At 40.1% G+C, this 18,356-nt stretch overlaps 1 protein-coding gene across 2 annotated transcripts in view; it reads left to right on the forward strand.

Annotated features, from left to right (window-relative positions):
* The window catches only part of LOC126249802 (ELL-associated factor 1-like), a 77,048-nt gene extending 60,810 nt beyond the window's left edge, over window positions 1–16,238 (forward strand). Inside the window, exons 4-5 of one of the 2 annotated variants that reach the window (XM_049951496.1) lie at window positions 3,744–3,855; window positions 15,956–16,238. In XM_049951496.1, coding sequence (XP_049807453.1) covers window positions 3,744–3,855; window positions 15,956–16,047 — 204 coding nt within the window. In that variant the 3' untranslated portion in view covers window positions 16,048–16,238. Of the gene's footprint in view, window positions 1–3,740; window positions 3,856–15,955 lie in introns of both variants that reach the window. The other variant, XM_049951495.1, reaches the window with a different exon arrangement.
* The last annotated feature ends 2,118 nt before the right edge of the window (window positions 16,239–18,356 follow it).

Genomic DNA, 18,356 nt, shown 5'->3' on the forward strand with positions numbered 1-18,356 from the left:
CATTTCTGATCTACAAAAGTGAGATGCTAAGCTAAACCTTGTAACACTTAGAAGTTGTATACCGGAGGTCACATGATGTTCAGAGAGGCAGATTATGTCACCTAGGTTTGAAGACTCTACTTCATCTATGCAGATAGTTAATTGATTAGGGCCTAATTTTATTTCTCAGTCCTCGAATATTTTGATGCAATAGAGATAGCTGACATTTCACATTGACTGAGTTAAAATTGGGTAGAGTTAAAATATCTGTTGACTGTTCTAACCTCTCTTAAAATTTGGTTTCTTTCTGTCCTCCCTACCCTAAAAAAGGGTCTTTTCTGAACCCTATAACCACTGGTATTTTATCACTCATGACAGTGCCTCCCCCTTTAACTTTCCTGCTATTTTCCCAGCCAATTTACCCTTCCCCTTCCTGTTGAGGCAAAGACCATGCCTGGTATAATCCCACCTATTGAGAGAATCAACAGGAACCACACCAATGTGTGACCCTGCACCCGACATAAGCAGCCGTTCCAGCTCCAAATTAACTCTTGTGACAGAAGAGTTCAAATGAGGTCGGTCATGGCAGCCAAGAACAGATACAAACTCAACTCTAGGATGCTTCGATGCTGATGCAATCTTTGCCAGGTCACACTCTATACTGTACCCAGGATCTCTGTCAGTGTTGTTACCTGCCCCACCCACTATAACCATGGTGTCTTCCTTAGTAAAATCTTTGCAAAGTGATTCTAAATCCTCTGTCACCTGCTCCAGACCAGCACTAGGTTTAAAAAAATTGGTGACTTGATATTCTGATCCTAGTTCATCCTGCAAAAGTTGGCCAACACCTCTTCCATGGGAACTACCTAACAACAACACTTTCTCTCTCTTTACTGGTTTCCCTACATTCTTACTTTTCAGTTTGCTGCTGAAAGTTTGTTGTGCCCTGTCTACACCTGCAACTGCTTGAGGCTCACCAGCTTCTAACTGAAGCAACAGGTCAAATCTATTTTCCACATTCACCATAAAGCTGTTAGACAAAGTTCTAGGCCTGTTCCTCCTGTTGCCACTTCCCATGTCTCTTTACCATTATCCCTCCTTAACCTGTCAAGATCTCCCCTGGCCTTGTCTAACTGAGCCTGAAGGGCAGCAATTTTCCCCTGCTGTTCTAGTATCTTCCTATCTCTACTACAAATCCTACTCTCTACTACAAAGCTACTTCAAAGCTAGACAAGGCATCACCCCAACAATTATGGCATCTGCACTTCATTGTGCAATCTACTGCAGATATTCAGCACATCTGTGATGAGCAGAATTGACCAGCAGCTGCAATATCTCGTATTGACGCCATTGTGAAGGAACTTGACTTCGACACGTTTGCCAACACCCAGGAAGGAGACTGCGACCTGAAGGCATGCCTTGAAATACCATCAGGCTACAGCTCCAATGTATCAAGATTCCAGGCATGAACGTAGCACTGTACTGTGACATATCAACACCACATGCATGACCATTCGTTACACCAGATTTTCGCAAACAAGCAATGTCGTTTCTTGGTAGTCTCTCTCATTCGGAAGTAATGGCTGCTGTACAACTGGTGAAGAAGGCACTTGTTTTGCCAAACACTGAAAAAGACTGTTAGCCATTTGTTCACCAGTGCAATGCTAATTAGTGCAATAAAGTAACTCGGCATGTAACAGCTTCACTTTGTGCCTTCACCTAAGTTAACACTTTGAGCACATCCACATCAAATGGACCTTTGCCATGGTGAGAAGGGCCAGTATTATCTGACAGTGATAGACAATTTCTCTTGTTGGCCAGAAATCTATCCTATGCAAGACGCAATGGCATCAAGTGTAGCCATGACCTCCTTCCATGAGTGAAACCCACACTTCATTGTTCCTCTGTGTGTCAGTATTGGACAGAGTGAGCAGTTCAAGCCATGTTTTTTTAAAGTACTCTCACCAACGAACATGCACTTCATTGTTTCTCTCCATGTCAGTATCAATAATGGTGAGCAATTCAAGCTACATCTCTTTAAAGCAGTCTTAGCATTGCTAGGCATTCAAATCTGTGCGTACCGCCCCGATGCTAATTGTCTTGTGGAAAGGCTTCATCGGCAGTTGCAGGCCTCACACAGATGCTGTGCCACAGAACCTTGGGCTGACAGCCTACCTATTTTTCTATTAGACGTGTGGACTGCTTTCAAGGAAGATCTCAATGCAACAATGACTGATTTAGTGTACAGGTAGACACTTTAACTACCACGAGAGTCCTTTACCAGCATATCAAACAGTGTTACTGAAGCCTCGGTCTTTGTGCAACATCTTCACTTGTGGAGTCTCAAGCTCCATACTGCCATTTCAAAAATACATTCTACCCTACAACCATTTGTTTTCTGTGACTTAAAGTAATGCAAACATGTTTTCGCGTAACACAGTGGTATTCAAACACATCCCCAGTCACCATATGGTGGTCCATACACACAATTAGCATGCAACGACAAAAGATTCAGTGTCAGTATCAATGGCTGTTGCGTCACAATATTGACTCACAGACTCAAGCCAGCCTTCACACCAGCTAACATGAAGATGCTGCCTATGTGTAATTCCACAAAGAGACTGGACACACTTAGTCTCCCACCACTGCCACCCATGCCTCCAAGTGAACCTCAAGTCACAACTTGTTTTAGGTGCCACAAACATTTCAGCTGACAATATTGTTGACACTAGGGGAGGAGTGGTATGGACAGTGAATCGTCTGCTGCGTATTTCATATGTGTTGTGCAAACACTCTGATTCTTTGCATTGCCTCGGAACTAAAAACAGGGGATAGATATAGACACTCATAGAAATCTTGCCCTTACTCATTGTAACTAACTGTCATATTGTCGGCATAACTAAATTGTATTTTCACATGATATGCTCATACAGAGGCTCAGTATACTCTCTAGAATTGCATCATTCTCGTCATTTGTTTCCTTGTCTATGATCTGGCTCAGCACAGAGAAATCCTCATGTGGAGAACTCAAAAGATCCTACATTAAAAAGTAAAGGAGCAGTTCATAAAAAAGGTATGTTTTCATACATTATACTCCCTCACAGTCGGGCCTGACGATCTAGTGGTAAAGCGGGTGCCTGGAACCGGAGAGGTTATGAAAGAATCCTGGTTGAGCCATAGAAGTCTTTCAGTTGTCTTTAACATAGACTTCATCTCTTGATGATGTGAAGAACGCCATGTGTTTTGAATTCCATGTTAAACTGTAGGTCTCCTGTCCCCGATATACTGGAGTAGGTTAGACACACGCAAGCCATCAAGGTGGCGTCCAATTGAAAGACTTGCAATAGACTGTTAATCCACTTGAAATTATTACTTCTGCACTTACTAAAATGCCTTCAGACATTTGTGATCAGTGACTTGTAGACATATTTTCTGTTGTATGAAAATTCCTCAAATTTGAACAGATGTTGCTCCTCACAGTATAAAAAATTAGAACGAAATTTTTTTTTCTTCTTAAAATATACAGCAAAATCATGTGAAGAAATTGTTTTTTTTTTTTCCATCATTTAATTTTAACCTGCACTGTTTGAAGAGTGTGTCACACTGTCATATTGATTCATGTATTTGATTCATGTATTATAATAATAGAGCTTTTAGAACTACGGAACTGTTAGTTTGTTTGTTATATGTGGCAGTTTTTGGGACTTATTCTTCATTTGATCTATGCATGTTCAGACTGATAAACATATTGTTATTTTTAGCAGGGTCAGCAGTCATCTGACATTTATCTCTCCGAATCATCATCAGATAGTTCGGATGAGTCAGGCGCAGAAGGTCATCAGAAAGCTACAGAATGTTCTCCATCTTATAATAATGGTAAGATTTTAGGCTTACAAGTGGTGATAAGCCAGCAGACTGGTGAGTAATTTGCTACTTTTACTGATTCTATTTGTTGACAAGTAACATTGGTACGAGATGTCCTCTGCTGTACACCATACTGTCATGTGGATTATGTAGAGAGAATTTCCACTGCATGTGGTACAGGACTTGGCAAAACTACCAATTTGCACAAAAAAAAACAGTCATTAATTATCATAACCTTGTAAAAGATATTTGTGGCTCCACATTTGAGAACCCCATTGCACTAGCGTGAGGAGAAAGAGTTTATTAGGTATGAGAAGCTCTGTTATTAATGTACCTCTCTTGTATTATTATCTGGCTGCAATAACTTAAGAAATTAAAGTTGCAATAATACCAGTACCTAGTACTCTACACCAAGTGCCATGTAGTAACTCATAGCAAATAAATGTAAAGTCTGCTAGTAAAAGATTTGGCACATTGTGTTCAGTTAACAGGTGAACGTCCACAGGGGAGATGGATGGACTACAGACTTTTGTTATTCATTACCAAATATTCATGCAGTTCTAGAAATGACTGTGATTCTACTAAACCACAGGTTTAGCCTAGTCTGTTACATGGCCAGGTGGAATGGGAAATACTGTGACATTAGCAATCATTGCTTAACTAAGGTTTATTTCTTTGACACAAATGGCAAATTCTGCTATAGCGTTTACTGTAATGACAGTTTTGGCATTATTTTATAGCTGAGGCAACCTTTGCATGTGGCTTTGTGAAAATAAGTTTCTTTTTTTCCCCTGTTGTTTCCTTGTATACATTGTGACTTACCAGTAATAACGCTTCTTACTAAATAAATCCCTGAAATAATATTACTCACTGCAAAAATAGTTGTAACTTATACTCCTTCAGTCAATTGTCCAGGCATTGGCAAGTAATGTGAAATTTTAAATAAAAACATTTGGTAATAAAATCAGGATAATGATTAAAAGGGTTATACTTTTCTGAATAACTGACAAAAATGACACCATAGAGTTTAAGCTGAATGAACTAATTCAATCAGTCAGCCAAACACAGAAATTGTGAAGAATGGTGGACCTTAAATAATTCATTCACACATGAAATAAAATAATAATAACTGTTAAATGCAGTTACACTTGTGTATCTGCATAATTAGAATGGTAGCAGATTCCCCAATTAGTGGTTAAACATCACTGGTATACAAAAAGCAGTCTCATATTGTTTAATTAAACATAAAATAGTCACCAGCTCATAAGTACATAAAGTCCACTACAGCTCTCAAAATCATGAGCAGATTCTCTCATTCTATCGAGTATTAATTCCAAATGCAACCAAAGTAAGTTAAAGTTCAATGCAGCACATCCCTGTATTCTGCGAAATGCTGAAGTTCCGCTCAACTATCGGAGGCTAAGCCCCATTTAGCTTAGAATATTTCTAAGTACACTATGTGATCAAAAGTATCCAGACACCCCCAAAAACATACGTTTTTCATATTAGGTGCAGTGTGCTGCCATCTACTGCCAGGTACTCCATATCAGTGACCTCAGTAATCATTAGCCATCATGAGAGAGCAGAATGGGGAACTCCGCAGAACTCTCGGACTTCGAACATGGTCAGGTGATTGGGTGTCACTTGTGTCATATGCCTGAACGTGAGATTTCCACACTCCTAAAGATCCCTAGGTCCACTGTTTCCTATGTGATAGTGAGGTGAAAATGTGAAGGAACACGTACAGCACAAAAGCGTACATGCTGACCTCATCTATTGACTGACATAGACGGCCAACAGTTGAAAAGTGTTGTAATGTGTAATAGGCAGACCATCACACAGGAATTCCAAACTGCATCAGGATCCACTACAAGTACTATGACAGTTAGGCGGGAGGTGAGAAAACTTGGATTTCATGGTCGAGCGGGTGCTCATAAGCGACACAGTAAGCCGATATATGCCAACCGAGGCCTCGCTTGGTGTAAGGAGCGTAAACATTGGAAAAATGTTGTGTCTAGTGGCCAATCACAGTACAAAATGTGGCGATCCGATGGCAGGGTGTGAGTATGGTGAATGCCCGGTGAACATCATCTGCCAGCGTGTGTAGTGCTGAGAGTAAAATTTGGAGGCTGTGGTGTTATGGTGTGGTCGTTTTTTTCATGGAGGGGGCTTGCACCTCTTGTTTTTTTGCATGGCACTATCACAGCACAGTCCTACATTGATGTTTTAAGCACCTTTTTGCTTTCCACTGCTGAAGAGCAATTCGGGGTTGGCAATTGCATCTTTCAACATGATCGAGCACCTGTTCATAATGCACAGCCTGTGGTGGGGTGGTTACACAACAGCAACATCCCTGTAATGGGCTGGCCTGCACAAAGTCCTGATCTGAATCCTATAGAACACCTTTGGGATGTTTTGGAACGTGTACTTCATGTCGGGCCTCACCGATCGACATCGATACCTCTCCTCAGTGCAGCACTCCGTGAAGAATGGGATGTCATTCCCCAAGAAATCTTCCAGCACCTGACAACATATGCCTGTGTGAGTGGAAGCTGTCATCAAGACTAAGGGTGGGCCAATGCCATACTGAATTCCAGCATTACCGATGGAGGGTGCCATGAACTTGTAAGTGATTTTCAGCCAGGTATCCTGATACTTTTTATCACATAGTGTACAGAAGTATTCATGTGGTCACTTGCTGCCAAAAGTCTACCACTTTTACAAGTCTGAAACTGTCTGTTCCAGAATATTTTATCTTAATGCTGATAAGTAAATTCCATTTTGAAAGTCCGCTGCTGCAGCACAGTGGTCAGCATTTGGTGAATGCACAATGTGTGACCGAGCGAGGTGGCGCAGTGGTTAGACACTGGACTCGCATTCGGGAGGACGACGGTTCAATCCCGCGTCCGGCCATCCTGATTTAGGTTTTCCGTGATTTCCCTAAATCGCTCCAGGCAAATGCCGGGATGGTTCCTTTGAAAGGGCACGGCCGACTTCCTTCCCCGTCCTTCCCTAATCCGATGAGACCGATGACCTCGCTGTCTGGTCTCCTTCCCCGAAAACAACCAACCAACCAACCACAATGTGTGCTGAACTCTGTTGGCAAGCCACAGAAAGCAATATAGAATCATTTGGTGTGTTTGTATTTTTTTGTGAAATACAAACTGTAATTTGTTTTCTTAGTATTAAAGGCATGGCAGTGACTGAAATGTATCATCAGATCAATGAAGTGTATGGAGAAAACATTATGAGTGATGTGCTGGTACAGAAATGATTGAGAGTTTTCAAAGATGGCTGTACAAATGTGCATGATGAGGAACTAAGTGCATGACTGTTTGTCATTACTTACAATTTGGTACAGAAAGATGATGAAAAAGTGAGAGAGAACAGATGCTTTATAATTTCAGTGTTAGCTGACGAATTTCCTCACGTGTTGAGAAGTGTGCTTTATGCAATTGTTACAGAATGTGTAAATTATTGAAAGTTTTGCTCATGCTAGACACAGATAATACTGACAGGTGCACAAAAACAAACGTTTAGCCAGTTCTTTGGCTCCCCTAGAGTGATACAGTGAGGAAGGTGATGAGTTTTTAAGTCAAATTGTTACAGGTAATGAAACATGGGAGGCTTATGTTACATTGGAATCAAAGCAGCAATCCGTGGAATGGCAGATTTCAACATCATCCAAGAAAATCATGTGTACTATGTGATTCTTCAGTTTCTCCCAGTGTATTTGTTGGTCGAACAGCCCATGGGTTACTACTGCCAGTTCATAATGTCCAATGGGCACAATATTTCGGTGACCAGACATGTTGCCACCTTCAGGTATGCTGATGATGGTGACATGTCTGATTGCCGAAATACTGTGCCCATTGGACACTATGGACGGGCAGTACATCCGTGGACTGTTTGATCATGTGTATCGTTTTTTTGAGACAGGAAGAGTGAGTTCCTTGTGGATTTTTTGCCTCGTGGTGACTTAGTGTGAGACCTTAAAAAACTGCACTGTGCATATCAAAACAAAAGGTGTGGCTTTCTGAATACATCTATATCTACATTTATACTCCGCAAGCCACCCAACGGTGTGTGGCGGAGGGCACTTTACGTGCCACTGTCATTACCTCCCTTTTCTGTTCCAGTCACGTATGGTTCGCGGGAAGAACGACTGTCTGAAAGCCTCCGTGTGCACTTGAATCTCTCTAATTTTACATTCGTGATCTCCTCGGGAGGTATAAGTAGGGGGAAGCAATATATTCGATACCTCATCCAGAAACACACCCTCTCGAAACCTGGTGAGCAAGCTACACCGCGATGCAGAGCGCCTCTCTTGCAGAGTCTGCCACTTGAGTTTGCTAAACATCTCCGTAACGCTATCACGCTTACCAAATGACCCTGTGACGAAACGCGCCGCTCTTCTTTGGATCTTCTCTATCTCCTCCGTCAACCCGATCTGGTACGGATCCCACACTGATGAGCAATACTCAAGTATAGGTCGAATGAGTGTTTTGTAAGCCACCTCCTTTGTTGATGGACTACATTTTCTAAGGACTCTCCCAATGAATCTCATCTTGGTACCCGCCTTAACAACAATTAATTTTATGTGATCATTCCACTTCAAATCGTTCCGCACGCATACTCCCAGATATTTTACAGAAGTAACTGCTACCAGTGTTTGTTCCGCTATCATATTATCATACAGTAAAGGATCCTTGTTTCTATGTATTCGCAATACATTACATTTGTCTATGTTAAGGGTCAGTTGCCACTCCCTGCACCAATTGCCTATCCGCTGCAGATCTTCCTGCATTTCGCTACAATTTTCTAATGCTGCAACATATCTATATACTACAGCATCATCCGCGAAAAGCCGCATGGAACTTCCGACACTATCTACTAGGTCATTTATATATATTGTGAAAAGCAATGGTCCCAAAACACTCCCCTGTGGCACGCCAGAGGTTACCTTAACGTCTGTAGACGTCTCTCCATTGATAACAACATGCTGTGTTCTGTTTGCTAAAAACTCTTCAATCCAGTCACACAGCTGGTCTGAAATTCCGTAGGCTCTTACTTTGTTTATCAGGCGACAGTGCGGAACTGTATCGAACGCCTTCCGGAAGTCAAGGAAAATAGCATCTACCTGGGAGCCTGTATCTAATGTTTTCGGGGTCTCATGAACAAATAAAGCGAGTTGGGTCTCACACGATTGCTGTTTCCGGAATCCATGTTGATTCCTGCAGAGTAGGTTCTGGGTTTCCAAAAACGACATGATAAGCGAGCAAAAAACCTGTTCTAATATTCTACAACAGATCGACGTCAGAGATATAGTTCTATAGTTTTGCGCATCTGCTCGACGACCCTTCTTGAAGACTGGGACTACCTGTGCTCTTTTCCAATCATTTGGAACCTTCCGTTCCTCTAGAAACTTGCGGTACACGGCTGTTAGAAGGGGGGTAAGTTCTTTCGCGTACTCTGTGTAGAATTGAAATGGTATCCCATCAGGTCCAGTGGACTTTCCTCTGTTGAGTGATTTCAGTTGCTTTTCTATTCCTTGGACACTTATTTCGATGTCAGCTATTTTTTCGTTTGTGCGAGGATTTAGAGAAGGAACTGCAGTGCAGTCTTCCTCTGTGAAACAGCTTTGAAAAAAGGTGTTTAGTATTTCAGCTTTATGCGTGTCATCCTCTGTTTCAATGCCATCATTATCCCAGAGTGTCTGGATATGTTGTTTCGAGCCACTTACTGATTTAACGTAAGACCAGAAATTCCTAGGATTTTCTGTCAAGTTGGTACATAGAATTTTACTTTCGAATTCACTGAATGCTTCACGCGTAGCCCTCCTTACGCTAACTTTGACATCATTTAGCTTCTGTTTTTCTGAGAGGTTTTGGCTGCGTTTACACTTGGAGTGAAGCTCTCTTTGCTTTCTCAGTAGTTTCCTAACTTTGTTGTTGAACCACAGTGGGTTTTTCCCGTCCCTCACAGTTTTACTCGGCACGTACCTGTCTAAAACGCATTTTACGATTGCCTTGAACTTTTTCCATAAACAGTCAACATTGTCAGTGTCGGAACAGAAATTTTCGTTTTGATCTGTTAGGTAGTCTGAAATCTGCCTTCTATTACTCTTGCTAAACAGATAAACCTTCCTCCCTTTTTTATATTCCTATTAACTTCCATATTCATTTTGCTTCATGACAATGCTCATCCACATGAAACTAATTGAACTCGAGAGCTGATCAAATCATTTAGCTGGGAACAACTTGATCACCCTCCATACATATCTGATCTAGCACCCAGTGACTACCACATGTGTTCCTGCATTGAAGAAGCATCTGGGTGGTCAGTGTCATGACAATGATGAAGATGTCAAAACAACTCTGTTCAGTGGTTATCTAATCAGGAGGCATATTTCTACAAAGATTGTACTCAAAAGCTGGTTTTATGATATGATAAGTGCCATAATATTGGTGGAAAATATGTAGAATAGTAGATTAAAATAGAAGCTTTCGTGTAAAAATAAAATTGCTATGAATAGTGTACTTATTTTTATTTATTTGAAAATGGTACTTAAAAATGTGCCTTGTACAAAAGTTCAAGGTGTCCAGCATTCTGAAAAACTAAGTGAATTTTTATATTTTGCTTAAAAACCCTGGGAAAGGCATGGTGTCTCATTTGATTGTGGCCAGAGGCATCTGCTTGTCTTGATGAAGTGCTGTGCTCACTGTTCACCCTCAACTGGGTGCTGTGAGACCATCCTCCACCGTCATTTTGGCACCCCACAACACTTCCCATCACTCAGTCCAACACAGTGGCCAGCCAAACAGCGCAGCCTGGCTGAGTCCAGACAAGCTGGTGGAGGTTTGTTTGTTTGTTGACAGGTAATGGCTTGCACACCTGGCTGTGCTACACTGGTATTTTGTTGTCATGATTTTGTGTGCTTTTGGCACAATATTACCAGCAAGGATCTATGATGTATTTGGTGTTGTTTACACTTACATCTGTTCAAATGTACTGCCTTGTTTGCTAACGCGATGTCATCACAAAGACATGGGGTTTTAGGGGGGGGGGGGTTTGTGGCCTATTTGAGTCCATTTATTTTGACTCAGGAATACGAGGGCATGATAGGTTGGCATACAGTACATTTTTTGGATAATACCAAAAAATTACTGTAGCACATGTCAACAGCTATCGATTGTATTGCTTTGTGTTCTAATAAGATCTTTAGTGGTAGGCATAAAATAGTGTAATTAGAACATTATCAAGTAGTCATTGGACTTTGGTGTGCAGTTGTTGGTTTAGTTAACATTGAGCTAAAGCCTGCAGTGCAACATGTGGGGACTGCGGAAGTAAGTGCCTGGGGCATGATGGGCGAGGCAACACTTTATATCATTTCTGTCCTCAGTGGCCAACATTTCCAATGGTGCTATGGGTCTTAGCCAACATAAACTACTTTAAATTACTTGCCCGGAAGGAAGATTTCATTGCCTTATGTTGGACCTTCTCAGGGAGATGTAGGCGGCGGTGTGTCATGGAAGTTGCTCATAACAAAGACAAAAGTGTAGGTCATGAAATTTTCCATTGGTTTTCTATCTTTGTGAAGTGTTGGCCACATCTCAGTATATTGTTTAGGTGCAATCCTGTCTAATGTGTATGCTACCTCAGGGCTTACTTGATGAAATGGAAATGTGTGTTCAGTTCTTACTGGAATTTTGACGGCTCACAGAGCACAAGCCTTAAAATTTCAGTTTTTATTCATGCTCTCTAAAACCAACTTGTCGCACAGCAATACAGGCTAGCAGGCCTTGTTGAGTATTGCAAGGGCTCAAGGCTACGAGGAGTGTCTAATATCCATGCTCATTGCCACAAAAGCCATGGCTCCAGTGCTACTGCATCAGACGTAGCCTCTGTGGTGCAACCTGTACCTTTAAAATACCAGTTTTAATGAAGAAAAGTGGTATTTCTAATTAGCCTCCCCATATTTTTAGTCTGCTACAATACAGGCAGTACATCATGAAATTGTGGTGTGTCCCAGCAATCAGGTGTTACCCCGAGGAAATTGCATCAAGCGCCTACTGCAGGAACCTCTGGACGATGGATGAGAACGCTGCATTATGTGCAGAGTGATGCCATGATGAAGACAGAGATCCATTTGTATCTGTTGGCTGCTGTGAGACACCAGTCTCCTCTGGACATTGGCTACTTACCAGATGTGTTCCCAGACAGTAATGTTGCCTCCAAAATGCAACTTCAAAAGCCAAAAGTAAAATATGGCCTTATGTTTGGACTGGAGCTGTTTTTCACTAAACAACTATAGAAGGTTGTTGCTGCCTGTGATGTGATAGTGCTTGAGTTTGGTGGAATAGCGTGTTGGGCCAGGTTTCAAGCAGGTACCTCACTTCAGTGTTTTTGAGAAAAAGTGCTGCAAAAGATTAATTGAATTTGAGGCAGGTGCATCCAGTCTGAGGTAAATCTGAATAGGTAAGTTGTTCTTGTGCCCATGGATGGCACTAATGTTAATAAAGCATTTCTAAGAGAGCTGGAAAGCCAGCTTAGAGTTGAGGATAATCCAGAGGGTCCCATGCTTTTGGACATGTGGCCTACATACAGTGCATAGTGACCTTAAGACAGATTGTACTAGCATTGTTTGGAATCTTGTTCAGTTTCTGAGAGCTTTATGTAATCTATTGAAAAATGTTCCCTCCTGCTAAGCTGATTTCAGCAATATTACAGGCACTTGTTTTCCCACAGAAGTTTTGCACTGTTTGGTGGGTAGAAAATAAAGTGTTGTCAATCTGGGCTGTTTAAAAATGCTTAAAGGAAGTAGAAAGAGATTAGAAGGAACAGAAGTACATAAAATCAAAACCTAAGGTCAGTACAGGAATTCCTAACAGTCATAGCTTCCAGTTAATGTGTAAGTCTTTGAGGTGCAACATGCTGATGGTTCAACTCATCTTTTTCAAGACTGTGGCTGCTCAAGTTGAGTTGTTTCTGACTAAATTTCAGTCAGGTGCTGCCTTAACTCCTTTCCTCTATAACTCCCACCAGTCTGTAGTGAGAGAATTCATGCAACCAGAAGTTTGTAGAAAAAAAACCAGCTTCAAGACACATCTGAATGACAACAAACTCAGTTGCAACCTCAGAAAAAAAAAATCCGGATTAATGTGACATGTAGCAGAAAGATATCTTGAATATCTTGTGTCTGTGTATGTGTGGTTGGTTATGGGTGTGTGTGCGAGTGTATACCTGTCCTTTTTTCCCCTTAAGGTAAGTCTTTCCGCTCATGGGATTGGAATGACTCCTTTCCCTCTCCTTCCCTCTTTCCTGATGAGGCAACCGTTGGTTGCGAAAGCTAGAATTTTGTGTGTATGATTGTGTTTGTTTGTGTGTGTATCGACCTGCCAGCGCTTTCGTATGGTAAGTCGCATCATCTTTGTTTTTAGATATAGAAAGATATCTTGGCATTACAAAATGTGTGCCTTACATTTGTTAAGAGTATGGTACCCAAGATTGTAAATAAATCTCCTGTGGCTTATTTATTTATGAGTGGCACTCTATGTTCAGTCCCAGAAGTGGCAATTAACGCCAACCATGAGAAGAGACAGTTAACCATAGCCATAGAATTGACGTATCTCACTACCTGAAACTGCGTTGGTGGTCATGAGGCTGATGCCATTGCCTGTGGGTTCTAGAGGCTTGTAGAGACCATTTTAGTAAAGGAAATCCTCGAAGAATTTGATGGAGATCATGTTCGCATCAGTCAGTTCTGGATGGTGGTCATAGGGTCAAGAGTAGACATGAAAATTGAATAGATTTTTGACGGTTGCTTGCAGTCTCTTCCATGCCAGTGCCAGCCTTGAAAGAGGTTTCTCTGAAAACTCCATTCTATTCAGAAATTTGACTGAATCCTTTCTCATAGCCATTCAGTCAAGATTGCTGGGGTTGTCAATTTGTAACTGTCATAATGCACTTAATACACAGCTTCCAAAATGCACATAGTATGTACCGTGAAATAGTAGCATAGAGGAGGACAGCTGAGAAGTCCTCATAAGAAAATGAGTAGAGAAAAGCTAAAAGCACTATAAACTATAAAAACAAAACTCAAGGAAAGTGTTGAGAAGATGCTTCTCAGATTGAAGTAGTAATTCCATCACTAAAAACTACCTATGTGTGACTTCACTTAATGTCCATGTATGTGTCTGTTTGAGACTAGTCTGTAATTTGTTCAAATGGTATTTGGATTTATTCATGAATTTCTATGTAAAAACTGCAATTTTTTACTGAAACAGATAATGCTCTTTGTTTATATCTGCTCCCAACAGCTGATTTAAATCCTTTGCAACCTAGTCTCATTTCACACTGTCCAGTCACGTTAATAGGGCACCTGTCAAAAGCCTGAATATGGTCCCTGAGAGTAGATGCATACTTACATTGATCCATTGTGCCTTCCGGAATTACAAGATTGGCCAGAGAATGCCATGAGAACATTCCTCCAGACCATAACACTCATGCCCTCAGCCTGGACCCTTGCTTTCAGATGTTTCATGCCATACACACCAACAGCCATCTACCTGGTGGAGCACAAAACTAGATTCATCTGAAAAGGCTACCTGTCACCACTCATTGGTCACCTGCCTGCTATATTGGTGTGCAAATTCCAGCCTTCGTCACCACTGAACAGCAGCCAGCATAAGTGCATGAACAGGTGCTTGCTGCAGAGGCCCATAGACAGCAATGTTCACTGAATGGTCATTGATGAGATACTGTTTGTAGCTCCTTGGTTCATCAGTTCTCCAACAGCTGCACGTCTATTTTCTTGTACACACCTCTGCAGCCATTATGCTGCCCTATCATCTAGGGCCCATGGTGCACCAGTGTTGCCTTGGCGCCAGTTTAGCCATGCGTGGTATACTTTAACCACCACAGCACATGAAGAGTTTACAAACCTATCTATGTCGGAGATGCTTCCAACCTTGGCCCTAAAGTCAATGATCATCCCCTTTTGGATGGGAGATTTCATTCTGTTTCTGCATTACAACGATGACTGCACTGTTTTGTGTGTCATCCAACATGCTTTAAAAACCCGCTATTACTAGTGCTACCACCTGCTGTCTGTGAGTAGCTGTTGCACAGTGACATTGAACATAGCCAGTGGTCAAATTAACGTGATTGAACCGTGTACTTTTTCTTTTTGTTCAAATTACATTTACACTTAATTCTGTTGTGATATCCTGGTAAAAACAAACCATGTTCATTTTAAGTTTCTTTTCTGTTTAACTGAGAAAATAGCCCCCATTATTTTCCTATATGTCATTGACAAAATTTTTAGATTTTGTCATCAAATCAGGATTTGTTAGGGTCTGAGCACAATGGAACTCTGGAAGAATAAAAAAAAAATTGGTGTAGAAGACCCGGAAATGTCTCTCTCTTAGACCATACACAATTTTCTATATTGAAAAGTTTAAGTATAATCAATTAAAACATGGATTTTGTGTGCAGGAAAGCACAAAATGTTAAAATGTGTAAAAAAATAAAGTTGGCTTACCCAATAGATGTGTCCTTTCACACTGTTTTTACTGGTGGTAACAAATCTTATATGCAAATCAGCACTTTCAAATAACAAATATCTTTAATATAAGCTGAATTAATATTTAATTTATTAAACTAAAAATTAAGTAATAATCTAGACATATGTTACATAGCTAAGTAGGGATAGGTATGGGGAATGCCATACTGCATTCATTTGCTGTGTAATTGTGGAGAATATGATGATCTGACACATTTACATAATTAAAAGGCTATAAAATGTAATAATTCAATAAATAAAATGTGTACAAGTGTATGGCTTTCAAGGATGATTGGTAGTGTCCTAAGCCAACATCCAATACACTGTTTGTCAAGATTGCGTAGAGTTCAGCAGCCATTAATTTTTAATGGTTTATATAAGAATATCCATTTATTGTGACTACTTAACTTGTATGGTTTTTGTTGTATTTATGATATTAATGTCTCAATAAATGCTCCTCGATGCTGTAACTGGTTTTACGTTACAATGAAACTGTGTTGGGACACAAAAATATGTATCCTAATAAAACATTCCTTTGTTCTGTTGCAGGTAGAGCTAATGCAGTTAAATGCAGATACTCACCAGGTGCACAACTGCTAAATGAAGACCTGCAGCTTTCTGAATCAGGATCAGATGACTGACAAGTTCCATGCTCATTATTACTGTACTGCTTATAATAATGTAGCCAAACTAGACTCTCAGTTTTGTAAGCAAACGTTATTGGTACAGTTTCTTTGAACAGTTTCATTTGAGAGTTTTTTCACTCAATTGTTTGTGTGATTATTAAATCATAGTTCCTCTTTACCTGCATATTAAAAAGTGAGAAACTGCACTTCTGTGTTGTAATTTAATATATGAGGAATTTTTTCTACCCATGTTTTTCCCTTTTATTGATGTGTAATTGATAGTGTGGAGTATACAACGAGTGATCAAGTATATGTGTACCTGAACTGATAAAGTAGGCTGTACAGTATTGTGAAGAATGGTCGGAATTTCAAAGACCTGTTTGCTTGTAGGGAAAGTGACACTCTTTTCTTCCCTCCATTCCTGATTATTGCATTTACACTTACGAGATGCCATATATTATATGGACAACTTTATTAAGATCAGTCACAATAAAGAAATTACAATACTTCTTCAGATGCTATGATCCGCCCTAAGTGTTATCTCAAAACATATAATTTCATTTTAAATGTGCTGTAGTAACAAGAATTGCATGGGCTAAAATTTGTCTAATATATAGGAGGACCATATAGTTCTAATGTTAGTGCTGCAGTTCTGGAGTCAGAAGGTAACAAATGTTATAAAAATATCATTTTCTCAAAATGTATTTTACGTCAACAACATTTTTTCTCGGGCTATGGGTAAACTTATACGCTACTGTAATATCTCCCAACACGTTACATTTTTTCTTCTATAGGTACAAGAGCTGTTCATCTCAAAACAGCTACTAACCTCAAATAATCCTGAGATAATTGAAGAAATCCAGATGATGTTTCTGATAAGTGATAGTTCACCAAAGAGCAAGTGTTTTTCTGAATGGACAATGCTCAAAAATATTGAAGCGTACGTGATTTATGCAAATGCAGAATTTTGCTTATTTTATGATGTATGAGAGCATACTGATAAGATGGTTACTATATGAGAATGCATGCTTTCTCGGCAAATTTTGTTGATGAGATCTTTGTGGGTTATCAGCCCAGTGGCAGCATTGTATTTATGCGCCACATTTTGATAAGTTTCCTACTCGTCATCTTCAGGCAAACTGCTGTGTTTCTATAGGTCATGATCCTTTATATATTTTGTACCACACTCCTTATCAACTTTGTGTTTTGGGAACACACTTTCAGACATACATGACTGACCTGTCTGTTTTCCTCTCCAGGAAAACAGAGCTCAGTCTAGAATCTATACAGGATGACTTCCTACAAGAATCTGGCACATTACATGAAGCTGGCAAGTACAAAACTTGCTTCAAGATAAAGCTGCGAGGCACAGAGCTTGTGATGTTGTGGCAGTCGTGGCTTTCACATTTAATGCATTTCCTGCCTCTTCTTGAGATAAGTTTCACTGTGAACTATGACAGCACACCATTGTCCTCTTCTTTTCAAGGCCTTCAAATGCTAACTTCAGTTTTCTCAAAATTTTAATTGTTTCAGTATCTTGGTAGGTAAAAATTATAAGTATTAATCATATTGTAAAATTCACATCTCTTAATGTACTATCATTTGTCAAAAGTGTTATTTTGATATCTGTAATAGTTTCAGTATTAATCATATTGTAAAATTCACATCTCTTAATGTACTATCATTTGTCAAAATTGTTATTTTGATATCTGTAATAGTTCCAGAAATATTTGAGATTACCATCTCAGCTGGCTGACAGTACCATAGACACAAACAGTGAAAGTTCTTACAATAGGTTGCTATCCAGTTATCCCAGGGTACCTCTTTCAAATGCTGTAAAATTACATACGTGATTACATTTACTGAGTAACATGAGGATATCTCTTAGGTGACTTCTTGTATTAACAGCCATTCCACCACCTACAAAACCATCATTTTCAAATGACGTAACACTTTCCTCAAAAGGATGAAAGATAATTATACGTTGTAGAGAGGGTGGGGGTGGGATGAACTGAGATTACCACACTCTTTCATATGTCATTCAACAACTATGCAATAGTAAATAGAGCCAGATTCCAGCAAGCAACAGTAACCTAATTTTTAGTAAGGCTGTAGTGTTACACTGGAAAACTGCACAGAAAGAGGAGATGGTAGAGACAAAGAACATTATTCAGTGAATCAATGTTGTTTCGTAAACAACACCTGCCTTTATTTGGACAAAATCAAATATGCTGTTGTTAATTGCCAGTAATATAGAGACACCATCTTGGCTTCTACAGGGACAGTGTATTTGTAGAAGTAAACAATTCTCATGACTCAAAATG

Source organism: Schistocerca nitens, chromosome 3 (assembly GCF_023898315.1).
Source record: "Schistocerca nitens isolate TAMUIC-IGC-003100 chromosome 3, iqSchNite1.1, whole genome shotgun sequence".
Taxonomy (NCBI): domain Eukaryota; kingdom Metazoa; phylum Arthropoda; class Insecta; order Orthoptera; family Acrididae; genus Schistocerca; species Schistocerca nitens.